This window comes from Bombina bombina, chromosome 5 (assembly GCF_027579735.1).
Source record: "Bombina bombina isolate aBomBom1 chromosome 5, aBomBom1.pri, whole genome shotgun sequence".
NCBI lineage: Eukaryota > Metazoa > Chordata > Amphibia > Anura > Bombinatoridae > Bombina > Bombina bombina.
In genome coordinates this window covers 624,813,448-624,825,545 of record NC_069503.1, presented here as the reverse complement: position 1 = coordinate 624,825,545, position 12,098 = coordinate 624,813,448, and the positions used below count along the sequence as shown (strand labels likewise).

Here is a 12,098-nt window from a genome sequence, read left to right as displayed (position 1 = left end):
CACCCTGGAACCTTTTGTGTTTTTAATTCCTGCAAAGAGCTTAAACACAAAGTCCCTCTTAGGAGCCACAGAGAATTGCTTGTCTCTAGCAGGAAACAAGTGACCCAATTGTCAGCTGCAGTTTCACAACAGCCGCTCACCAGCTATGTTCAGCTTGGAAGCTGCAGTGCTTGTTGCTCCCAACTACTTCCCGTAGAACAAGACACAGCAGTGGAAAAATGACATGATGTAACAAATTCCTGCACATCAGATTTGCACTAACATGTCCCTTTAAAGTGAGGGTAAGCAATCTTAGCACCAGATGTTTTAAAACTGCATGTCCCATGATACTCTTTAGGCTGGCTGAGTATCATGGGAAATGTAGTTCCAAAACATCTGGAGTGCCAAGATTGCTTAACCCCGCTTTAAACTGAAGAGCATGTTACCCATGTCTATTATAAGCAAGGAGTTTTCCAAAGAGGTTAGTATCAACATAATTTGAATTTCTGAGATGAATATAACCACTAGATAATCAAATGGTAAAAATGGACTCCTTATGAATGATTAAAGTCTTATTCTTTTAGGACAGGGATGGGGAACGTTGGCACTCCTGATGTTTCAGAACTACCTTACCCAGTTGAGGATCATGGGAATTTTAGTACTGAAACATCTGGAGTGTCAAGGTTTCCCATCCCTGTTTTAGGACATGTCAAATAACCTGTATTGTAACTACACAAAGTTGTACCATATTTGTGATCAATTAAAAATATAAATTCTATTACTGTTTTATGAAAACCACAAAGTGTTTCATTCTGTGAGTGCTAATGGATAAAAAAAACTTCAACCTTTTAAAAAATAAATATTTTATGTTTTTAGCACAACAGTTATTCAGTTATTTTTTGGGGGGGTTTCTGGAATCATAAAATATAGTGGTTTTAATTTTTGTTTCTTATTTATATCTAAACATTGAGCAAACATGTCTTTGGGGAATATTTTTTAGCTTTCATTTGTGCATAAGAGATAGTTTTTTGTTTTGTTTTTTTCACATTTTTAATGTGTGCAAACTGTTTAATAAAAAACAAAACTCAGGAATATCGTATAGCAAAAAGTTGAGAACCAGTGCTGTTCAGAATAATATAGTGTACACAACATACCTGCCATGGTTTCATGCTTTATTTCTTTCCTCTCTGCAGAGTTTGTGTTATCACACTAGCCGAATGTCACCCAGCTTTACAAAATGGAAAATCTATTAAAAGCATCAGTTATCGGATCAGTGCCAATTGCAGCAGACTCGAGAACAAGGTTTCTGGCAAATCAAAAAGGGTAAGAAACAAGAAGACTGTTAACCTGCATTGTTGTTGCTGTTTACATTACTGTTTTTGTCTTATTATCAGTTATTTGTAGAGCACCAACAGATTCCGCATAACAGATTTCAAAAATCAAAACTGAACAGTCATTTGTAATCCTGATAGCCCAAGCGTGGCCTCACAGGATTTGGTTTGTGGAGCTGGTCCGAATGCCCTGTTGCCTGCCATGGCCTCTTCCTCTAAGGCCAGACCTTCTGTCTCAAGGTCCCTTTTTCCATCCGGATCTAAAGTCTCTAAACTTAATGGCATGGAAATTGAACGCTTAGTTCTCAGTCATAGAGGATTCTCTGACTCTGTGATTAACACTTTGATTCAGGCCTGCAAGACTGTTTTCTAGAAAGATCTATCACAAAGTTTGGAACACTTACATTTCGTGGTGTACTTCCTATGATTATTCCTGGCATTCTTTTATAATTCCTAGGATTCTTCAATTTCTACAGAATGGTTTAGATCTGCCAGTTCTCTGAAAGGCCAAATCTGCCCTTTCTGTTTTATTTCATAGGAAAATTGCTAATCTTCCTGATGTTCATAGTTTTTTTCAGGCTTTAATCCGGATTAAACCTGTTTATTAGGCCTATTTCTCCTCCTTGGGGTCTTAACCTAGTATTAAAATGTTTACAGGCTCATTTTTTTTAGCCTTTTCATCAATTGGACATTAAACTACTTTGTTGGAAGTGTTGTTTCTTTTGGCTATCTCTTCTAGGAGAGTTTCTGAATTGTCTGCTGTCTCTTTTGAGTCTGCTTATCTGATTTTCCATCAGGATCGGGCTGCTTTGCGGATTACTTTTTACATTTTTACCTAACGTTGTTAACTCTTGCAACATTAATATGGAAATATTTTTTTTCCTCATTTTGTCCTAATTCAAAAAATGCTACTGAAAAATCCTTGCATTCTTTGGATGTTGTTAGAACATCCAAACATTATGTTTATGCTACTAAGGATTTCAGACAGACTTCTAGTCTGTTATTTTTCTTTCCAAAGGGCATATCAACACCTGGCCACCAGGAGGAGGCAAAGACACCCCAGCCAAAGGCTATACATTTTCTTCTCACTTCCCCTATTCCCCTCTGTCATTATTTGCCTTTTTTCACTCTGAGGTGGCAGAGAAGTGTTAGAAGAAATGGATAGTCCTGTAATGGATATTTTCCCTTCAAGAGAGGACTGGGTTTTTTAAGTAGCCATGTAATTCTCTCAATGAGAGTAGTGGTGAATGTTAGCAGCTGGATGTGGCAGGGATTATGCTCTTTGTAACACCTAGCTATTTAATCTAACAACCCCCTGGGGTACCAGTGTTAGTGTTTTACGCTGTTTCCCCTTTTCTCACTCAGGTCACTGTCAGATACATGGAGGAGAGACTGTCACACCTTGAGACGCTGTGTCTGCTCCACAGTGCTGATTCTGGAGGGTAAGTCCTTTTATATTTTTCAGCTGGGACTGAAGCTATAAGGCACAGTGTGACTTTATTTGAATCTGCTAAAGGATCTGGGGACCATCTCCTCCGTAGTTGAGGGGGATTTTAGAGCAGTTGTGGAAGAGTTTGTGTTGCTGCTTAGCTCCTTTGCCAACAGAGCACTTTGTGTATGGGATCTGGCTCATGAGGGGATCTTTATTTTCACGGCAGATGGAAGAAGGGATATTTTTTTTGTTTTTCAGCGTTATGCAGCTGATATTATCTTTGCACGCTTTTGACTAGAGTGGGGGCTGTCTCTGACTTACGTGCCATGTGACCGGGCGCAGTTTCCTCCCTAATCCTGTTCCTGTATATGGCAGAGAATTTGTAGCTGTGGGGAGAGATCGATTGCAGTCCGGTTTGGTTTTCTGGGAGGTGATAAGTACCTCAGCCAAGGCTGCAGGTAGAGGTTCCTCTCTTGGTAATTTTAAAGTTATTTTTGTCTGTGTGTTGAGATCCGTTTTCCCCCACTATGGAGGACACTGACAATCCCTCAGAGGGTTCAGCTATCTCTATATATAATACATGTTTATATTGTGAGGAGACCATGGTCTGCTCCCCTGCACAGTTTTGCTGTATCTGCCTAGCTGATGTTTTAAAAGCTAAGAAGGGGTTTTAAACTGTTAATCTTTCTGGTTTATTCCCTTTGAGCCATCCACCTCTCAGGACTCTATTGTCCAGGAAATGCCTATTCTTGTACCTCAGTCCCCTTTTAACCTCATATCACAAGCCGTTCCCAGCGGCGCACCTTTAACTCCTAGAGGTGGTTAGTTACCAGCGGATTTGCTGTCTCTGCCTCGCTAAACGCCTTGCCTATCTCTGGGAAGCGTAAGAGAAAGGTTAAGCATAGTTCCACTGGATTGGGGGATAACCCTTCTCTCCAGTCTGAGTTGGCTAGTATGTCTCAACTCTTTGAGGATGCGTTAACTTCTGTGGCATCGGAAGGTGAGCTTTCGGAGTCAGAGGTTTCAGAAATCAAATCTCCTACTCCTGGGGCATCTAACTTCAGGTTTAAAATTGAACACCTCCGTTTTCTTTTGAAGGAGGTTTATCTACTCTAGAGGTTCCAGAAACTAAGCTTCTTAAGGAGCCTAAGATTCCAAAATTAGATAGGGTCTACGAAGAAAGGAAGGTTCCTAAAAGTTTTACGGTTCCAGTCTGCACGGCGAACATTATTACGAAGGAATGGGAAAAGATCGGAACTCCTTTCTCTCCTTCAACTTTTAAGAAGTTGTTTCCAGTCCCTGATTCTCATTTTGAGCTGTTGGTTTCCATTCCTAAGGTGGATAGGGCTATTTTCACTCTTGCCAAGCGTACTACCATCCCCTTAGAGGATAGCTCCTCTTTTATGGATCCTATGGAGAAGAAATTAAAAAGTTATTTAACAAGGATGTTTCAACATATAGGTCTCCTGTATAAACTGGCTGCTGCAGTAGCCACGGTTCCAGGTGCGGAAACTTATTGGTGTGACTTTTTCAGAGTTAATTGAAATTAAATCCTTCCTGGAGGACATTCAGGATAAGATCAAGGCTCTGAAAATAGCCAATTCTTTTATCTGTGATGCTAATATGCAGATTATACGTTTTCAATGCCAAGGCCTCAGGTTTTGCCTTCCTGTCGTGATGGGCCCTTTGGTTTAAGTCTTGGTCCGCTGATATGGTCTCCAAGTCTAGACTTCTTTCCTTACCATTCAAGGGGAAGATGTTGTTTGGACTCCATCATTTCCACTGTTACTGGAATAAATGGTTCATTTCTCCCCAGGACAAGAAAACTAGACCTAAGGGACGCCGCTCCTCTGGTTTTGGTTCCTTTCGTTCAGACAATCTGCGGACTCAATCATCCTTCAAGACGGAGCAGTCCAAGGGTACTTGGAAGCCTAACCAGACGACTTGAAACAAATCCAAGCAGACCAAGAAGCCCACAGACAACAAATCTGCATGAAGGGACGACCCCCGATCGGGCAGACTGTCTTTTTTTTCAGATGCTTCGGTTCAGGATGTTCAGGATCCTTGGGTGTTAGACGTCGTATCTCAGGGATACAAAATAGGGTTCACATCGAGTCCCCCAATGGTCAGATTTCTCCTTTCAAGACTGTCTTCAAGACCAGAGAAGAGGGTGGCTTTCTTAGATTGTGTTTGGGACCTTTCCTCCCTGGGAGTAATCGTCCTAGTGCCCAAAAAGGAAGGGGACTTTTCATCCAATCCTGGACTTTAAATGTTTCTCAGGGTTCCCTCCTTCAAAATGGAAACGGTCAGGTCCATCCTTTCCTTGATTCAGGAAGGACAGTTCATGACTACAATTGATTTAAAGGATTGCATAAGTTCATGAGGTTTGCATTTCTGGACCCGCATTTCCAGTTGATAGCCCTTCCATTTGGCTTAGCTACTGCTCCCAGAATATTTACAAAGGTTCTGGGAGCCCTCCTAGCAGTGACCAGAACCCAGGGTATCGCAGTGGCTCCTTACCTGGACAATATCTTGGTTCAAGCTTCATCTTTTCCTCTAGCAAGATATCAGACTGAGTCTCTTCTGTGTCTTCTTTGGATGCACGGATGGAAGATAAATCTAGAAAAGTATTCCCTGGTTCTTAACACCAGGGTTGTTTTTCTAGGAACTATAATTTATTCAGTCTCTATGAAGAACGCCCTGATCAATGGTTAAGTCAGGGGCCTCAAAATTTCTAGTGGCGGCCCTGGGTAATTCTAATAGCGCCATCTTGGCCAAGAAGAACATCGTTTGCCAATCTGGTGAGGATGTCCTCCTCCCCTCCATGGAGATTGCTGTCCGGAGCGGATCTTCTAATGCAAGGACCATTCCTGCATCAAAACCTAGATTCTCTGAGACTGATTGCGTGGAGATTGAACGCTTAGTCTTATCCAAGAGAGGTTTTTCTCTATGATCCAGGCTCGTAAGCCTGTTACTTGCCGTATTTACCACAGTGTGTTGCGTAACCTTGGTGTGAGAAACGCAGTTTTCCCTGGCACAAAGTGATAATTGCTAGAATTCCGTCTTTTCTGCAGGACGGTTTGGATAAGGGTCTGTCGGCTAGTTCCCTGAAGGATCAGATTTCTTCCCTGTCTGTCTTATTGCACAAGAGATTAGCAGACCTTCCTGATGTACAGTCTTTTGTTCAGGCTCTGGTTAGAATCAGGCCTGTATTTAAACCTGTTGCTCCACCATGGAGCCTCAATCTTGTTCGTGTTTTACAGCATGCTCCGTTTGAGCCTATGCATGCTGTTGATCTTAAGCTTCTTTCCTGGAAAGTTCTGTTTTTGTTGGCCATCACCTCTGCTCGCAGAGTCTCTGAGATATCTGCTTTAAAGTGTGAGCACCCTTATCTGGTATTCAATGCGGGTAAGGCAGTTTTACGTACCAAGTTAGGATTTCTACCTAAGGTGGTTTTGGATCGCAACATCAATCAAGAGATTGTTGTGCCTTCCTTTTGTCCTAATCCTTCTTCCTCGAAGGAGCGTTTGCTCGACAATCTGGACTTTGTGCGGGCTTCAAATTTTATCTCCAGGTAACTAAGCATTTCAGAGGAATCCTCTTATTTGTTTGTTTTGTATGCTGGTAGACGCAAGGGCCAGAAGGCCACTGCGACTTCATTATCTTATTGGCTGAGAAGTATCACCTGTTTGGCTTATGAGAAGGCTGGACAACAGCCTCCTGAGAGGATAACGGCTCATTCCACTAGGGCAGTTTCTTCTTCCTGGGCTTTTAAGAACAAAGCTTCCATAGAACAGATTTGTAAGGTGGCTACCTGGTCCTCCTTACAAACTTTTTCTAAATTGTGTAAATTTTGATGATTTTGCTTCGGCTAAAGCAGCTTTTGGGAGAAAGGTTTTACAGGCTGTGGTGCCCTCAGTTTAGGATCCGCCTTCTTTTTTGCCCTCCCGTTTTATTCATTCAGTGTCCTCTGGAGCTTGGGTATTGGTTCCCAACAGTAATGAATGAAGTTGAGGATTCTCCCTGCCTTTGAAAAGTTCACAAAATCTATGCTTACCAGATAAATTCCTTTCTTTCCTGGCAGGGAGAGTCCATGACCCCGCCCGTTGTCTTTTTTTTTGGCCGGCTTCCTTTTTCTTTTCTTCTGGCACCTCTATACCCTAATGTTTCTCCTACTTTTCCTTGTTCCCTCGGCCGAATGACTGTGGGGATAGGGGAAGTGGGAGGGATATTTATAACCTTTGGCTGGGGTGTATTTGCCTCCTCCTGGTGGCCAGGTGTTGATATTCCCAACAGTAATGAATAAAGTCGTGGACTCTCCCTGCCAGGAAAAAAAGGAATTTATCTGGTAAGCATAAATTTTGTTTTTCTAGTCTAAGAAAGGCCAGAAGGCCTCTGCAATTTTTTAGCCTCTTGGTTGAAATTTGTGATTCACAAAACTTATTTGGAAGCGGGTCACCCATCGCCTCAGAGAATTACAGCTCATTCTACTAGATTGGTTGCCACATCTTGGGCTTTCAAGAATGAGGCTTCAGTTGATCAAATTTGCAAAAACGGCCACTTGGTCTTCTCTGCATACCTTTACAAAATTTTACCATTTTGATGTTTTTGCCTCTTCAGAAGCAGCTTTTGGTATAAATGTTCTTCAGGCAGTTGTCTGTTTGCTTATTGTGCCTATGTTTTGTTTTGTTTTTTGGTCAAACGACATTTAATTTGAGTTATGGATTTAATTATTAGCAAAAAAAAAGCTGTTATCCCTCCCTTTCTTGTTACTCATGGACTTCCACATATTGGGTATTATATCCCATACGTAATGGCTCATGGACGCTCGCCACCTATATGAAAGAAAAGATAATGTATGGAAAACTTGCCTGATAAATTAATTTCTTTCATAGTGAGGTTTTTTTTTTTTAAAGCACATCTTATTTTTCTGCTCATCATTTAGGATTTTACTTATATTACAATATAAGTCCAGTGAGAGGTCCCTCTACTTTTCCTTCCACGAGTTAAGGGCCCTTACTAATTTTTTGACTTAGATTAATTAAAATCGTTTTTTAAACATATTTTTTTTTTTTGTGCTTGTATGGGCTTTTTCCCTATTTTTTACATTACACTTCGGAGTGGTTTAATGTAAGAGAATAGAATCCCAACACTTATGTACATATATATCAAGCTGGTATTTACAATACCTCCAAATGGGACTCAACCACACTAGGACGTTTTAAATACTTCATAAAGATGGGGTAAAACAAGGTGAGCATCTTGTGATTGATTAATATTGTTTTTGTACATTGATATTTTGAGCCAATTACACTATTAGAAATTTCTTGTTTGATTGACATTGCAAATCATGAGCACTTTTCCTCGTACTCTGCATTTGTGTGTGTGTGTGTGTGTGTGTATAACCGGGTATCAAATGTGTGTATCAATGCATGAAATTAAACTGCAAACAGTCTCTCCTGATGTATTTTTCAAGGCAGCTTTAACTGATGGATTCACTATCACCAGTGGATATGGGGGGAATCATTGGCAGTAGTTTAGGCAGGAACAGCGCTCATAGAAAGGGAGAGAAGAAAAGTAAAAAGCAACCAATAGTGTAATTTGTACACACAAAGGTGAGGATTTGTTAAATGCAAAAAACTTGCTCACCTTGTAAGACCTCAAACATATGAGGTATGTAATACTCACGGAGGGGATGTGTTACCTTATCTGTGTTAAAGATGCGTCTTTATTTTCTGCTTCCACCTCTTGGAGTATGGTATAGAAGAGATAATGTAATCGTGGCTCCCAATCTGGGTTATACAGTTGGTTTATACCTTGTCTTTGGGAAATAAATGACTCTCCAGTCACAATACTGTTGTAAAAGTAGATTTATTAATGAATACATTTATGCACTGAGGTGTAAAGATCCAGACATTCACATGTGCATAGTTCCAGATAAAACGAATGTCGCAGAGTAAAATATCCCACAATGGAGAGTGTTTAACGTTGCTGTTTCTACAACAGTTAAATAATGCTATGTCCATATAGCCAGTGAGAGTTCAATAAACCTTGCTTAGGTGAGGCGCTTCTGTGAAAAACAGTAAGGTCCTTTTGGAGATGCAAACAAAGTCCTGCTGAGTGTTTTAAACTCTGTTTGCGTGTGGTCTCCCCGGAGTTCCTTACTGCTGGCTATAGATAGATATATATATATATATAGATATAGAGATATATATATATATATAGATATAGAGATATATATATATATATAGATATAGAGATATATATATATATATATATATATATATATATATATATATATATATATATATATATATATATATATATATATATATATATATATATATATAGATATATATATATATATATATATATATATATATATATATATATTTTGGGATGTAAAAATATCACTGTGGTTTACTAGTCAGGGGCTAAAAGCTAATAGCCCAGAGGGAAAAAGTTACTAGTTCACTCAATGTTAAAGATATCGTCTGGGACTATTGGACCACTGGAATAATTGTAATGTTTCTTTAATGTCCATTTAACTTAATAAACAACATCAACATTATTTGAAGATTATCTCTACTTTGGGAGTACAATCTCAAAAAGGTTTGCCACCCTGTTCTAATGAAATAGCTAATTTTATTATTGCATAACACTGTCCCTTTAAAACCAATCCTTGACACAATTTATGGTTCACTTGAGTAAAGAGCCATAGGATAATGCTGTCTTGATTTTTATTTTGTTCATAAAAAATTGTAAGATGTGCATCAACAGATAAAATATTACTTGTTTTTCAAAGTACTAAAATACATACCCAAAAAAATAATATATCATGTCTGCCTTATGTTTTTTCTGTTGATTTTATTTAATTTATTTCAGGGAGCACAATTTTTGACTGAGCTTGCGCCATTGTGTAGAATATCCTGCTCTGATGGTGAGGAATACACTGTATACAGGTGAGAGGTTCTTCTATTAAAATATATTCTCTCTCTGTCTCTCTCTCGGTCTGTGGTCTGTCTGTGTCTGTCTCTCTCTCTCGGTCTGTGTCTCTGTCTTTCTGATGGTAAAAAAATGGTTAAAGTGATAGTAAATCCTAGCGTTTGTGAAATGCTATGTTTTACCAGTGAAACAAAGGGGGCTTTCAGTATAAAATACTTCATGCTGAACGTTCCCTTATTTGTCTAAAGCTTTCGTCGCACTAAGCTCCTCAGGCAGCCCGCGGCAGAACGCTATTTTGCTGAGGTGACATTTTCCCCTCTTAGCCAATGGCCGTGCGGGCCAGCTGGCGCCATGCCGGATAGCTAGCCCGCTATAGGCTAAGATTACCTCACAGCAAAATAGCGTTCTTCCGTGGGCTGCCTGAGGAACTCAGCGTGCCAAACGCTTCAGACAAATAAATGAACTTTAAGCATGAGGTATTTTATACTTCATGACTAAAAGTCCCCTTTATTTGTTCCACTGGTAAATCCTATCGTTTCACAAACTTTAATGAAAAGAAAATGAATATATTCCTCTCCCCAGGAGTGTTGCATTCTTATTCAGGATCTCCTATCCTGTATACCACAACTTCTCATTTTAAATAATGTGCTTGCATCGGAACGATCTGTGTCAAATGGATACACCTGTAGGGAAGGCTCAGCGTGGACTTTCCACTTTTTCAAATCTACACAGGTAGGAAGTACCTTAGAGAAGGTTCCTGTCTGTAAGAAATTAAAGGTGGAAAATTGATGCTGAGCCTTTCCTACAGGTATATCCATTTGACACAGAGATCCGTTTGATGTCATAAATATTAAAATGATAGTTGTGGAATAAAATGTTCCATAGAAAGCATTTTTACCAGTCTGCCACTTTCCACCCATATACCTGTATTTATATAGGGTGGCTAGGTGCAAATATATCAGGATGGTATATAACTACGATTTATTTTTTGTGGTTTTGTTTTTGGTCAGCTGCATCAGAGGTCGATTATTAGAAGTGAATGAAAATATCCTTGAAAACCCTGAACTTTTGAAAGAAAAGGTAATTGCTATTTCATATATATTTTTTATGTTTGTTTAAAAACTGAAAATAAATACTGTTATATTGTATGAATTTATTTTGTAGCAAGTTGCCTATAATTATAAAGATTTAGTCTATAAGTAAGCCAATCTAGACACTAGACTACTTGTCACTATATAGGGACACTTGCACTATATCTATCAATATTGGATTTTCCAACTGATATATTTAATTTGGTTTTCGAATTTTCATGTTCCAATAAAGGTTATGTTTTAATTCTTTTCATGGAATAAGTATTTTGCAAAATTAAGAAAGAAAGACGATTGAGTGCTAAAAAATGTACTCTCTTTTTTTCAGTTCTACACTGAATATGTATTGATATTAATAAAAGGTACAAGCACCTAATCCACAACATTTTATTAAGAGAATATATATTAAATGTAAAGGAGGGAATCGTCCAACACTTAAAGTAGTGCCATTGGAAAATTAGTCTAAATTCATTTATTTTGTAGCAGATAGTCACAACTCTCAGATTAAAACAAAATGTATGCTTACCTGATACATTTCTTTCTTTCCGGATATGGTGAGTCCACAACGTCATCAATTAGTAGTGGGAATATCTCTCCTGTCCAGCAGGAGGCAGCAAAGAGCACCACAGCAAAGCTGTTAAATATTACTCCCCTTCCCATAATCCCCAGATATTCGACCAAAGGGAAATGGAAAAAGGAATAACACAAAGGTGTAGAGGTGCCTGAGGTTTAGTAAAAAATAACTGTCTTAAATATACGGGTGGGGTTGTGGACTCACTATATCCGGAAATAAATAAATTTATCAGGTAAGCATACATTTTGTTTTCTTTCCTAAGATATGGTGAGTCCAGGACGTCATCAATTACTAGTGGGGACCAATACCCAAACTAGAGGACACTGATGACTAGGGAGGGAAAAAGACAGGTGGACCTAAACAGAAGGCACCACCGCTTGAAGAACATTCCTCCCAAAAGAGGCCTCAGCTGAGGCAAAAGTATCAAATTTCTAAAATGTTGAAAAAGTGTGCAGAGAGGACCAATTTGCAGCTTTGCAAATCTGTTCCACAGAAGCTTCATTTTTTAAAGCCCAAGAAGACGAGACAGCCCTAGTGGAATGAGCTGTAACTCTCTCAGGAGGCTGCTGTACAGCAGTCTCATAAGCAAAATGAATGATACTTCTCAACCAAAAGGAAAGAGAAGTAGCAGTAGCCTTCTGACACTTATGCTTTCCCGAGAAACAAACAAAAAGGGCAGTAGACTGGCAAAAATCATTAGTCGCCTGTAAATAGAATTTTAAAGCACGCACAGTTGTGCAACAGACGCT

The 12,098-nt window shown here is 39.2% G+C and overlaps 1 protein-coding gene across 1 annotated transcript in view; it reads left to right on the top strand.

Moving 5' to 3' along the window:
• The window catches only part of ABITRAM (actin binding transcription modulator), a 48,705-nt gene that overhangs the window by 18,047 nt on the left and 18,560 nt on the right, over window positions 1-12,098 (top strand). Inside the window, exons 4-6 of the mRNA XM_053714584.1 lie at window positions 1,173-1,302; window positions 9,628-9,704; window positions 10,698-10,767. Coding sequence (XP_053570559.1) covers window positions 1,173-1,302; window positions 9,628-9,704; window positions 10,698-10,767 — 277 coding nt within the window. The remainder of the gene's footprint in view (window positions 1-1,172; window positions 1,303-9,627; window positions 9,705-10,697; window positions 10,768-12,098) is intronic.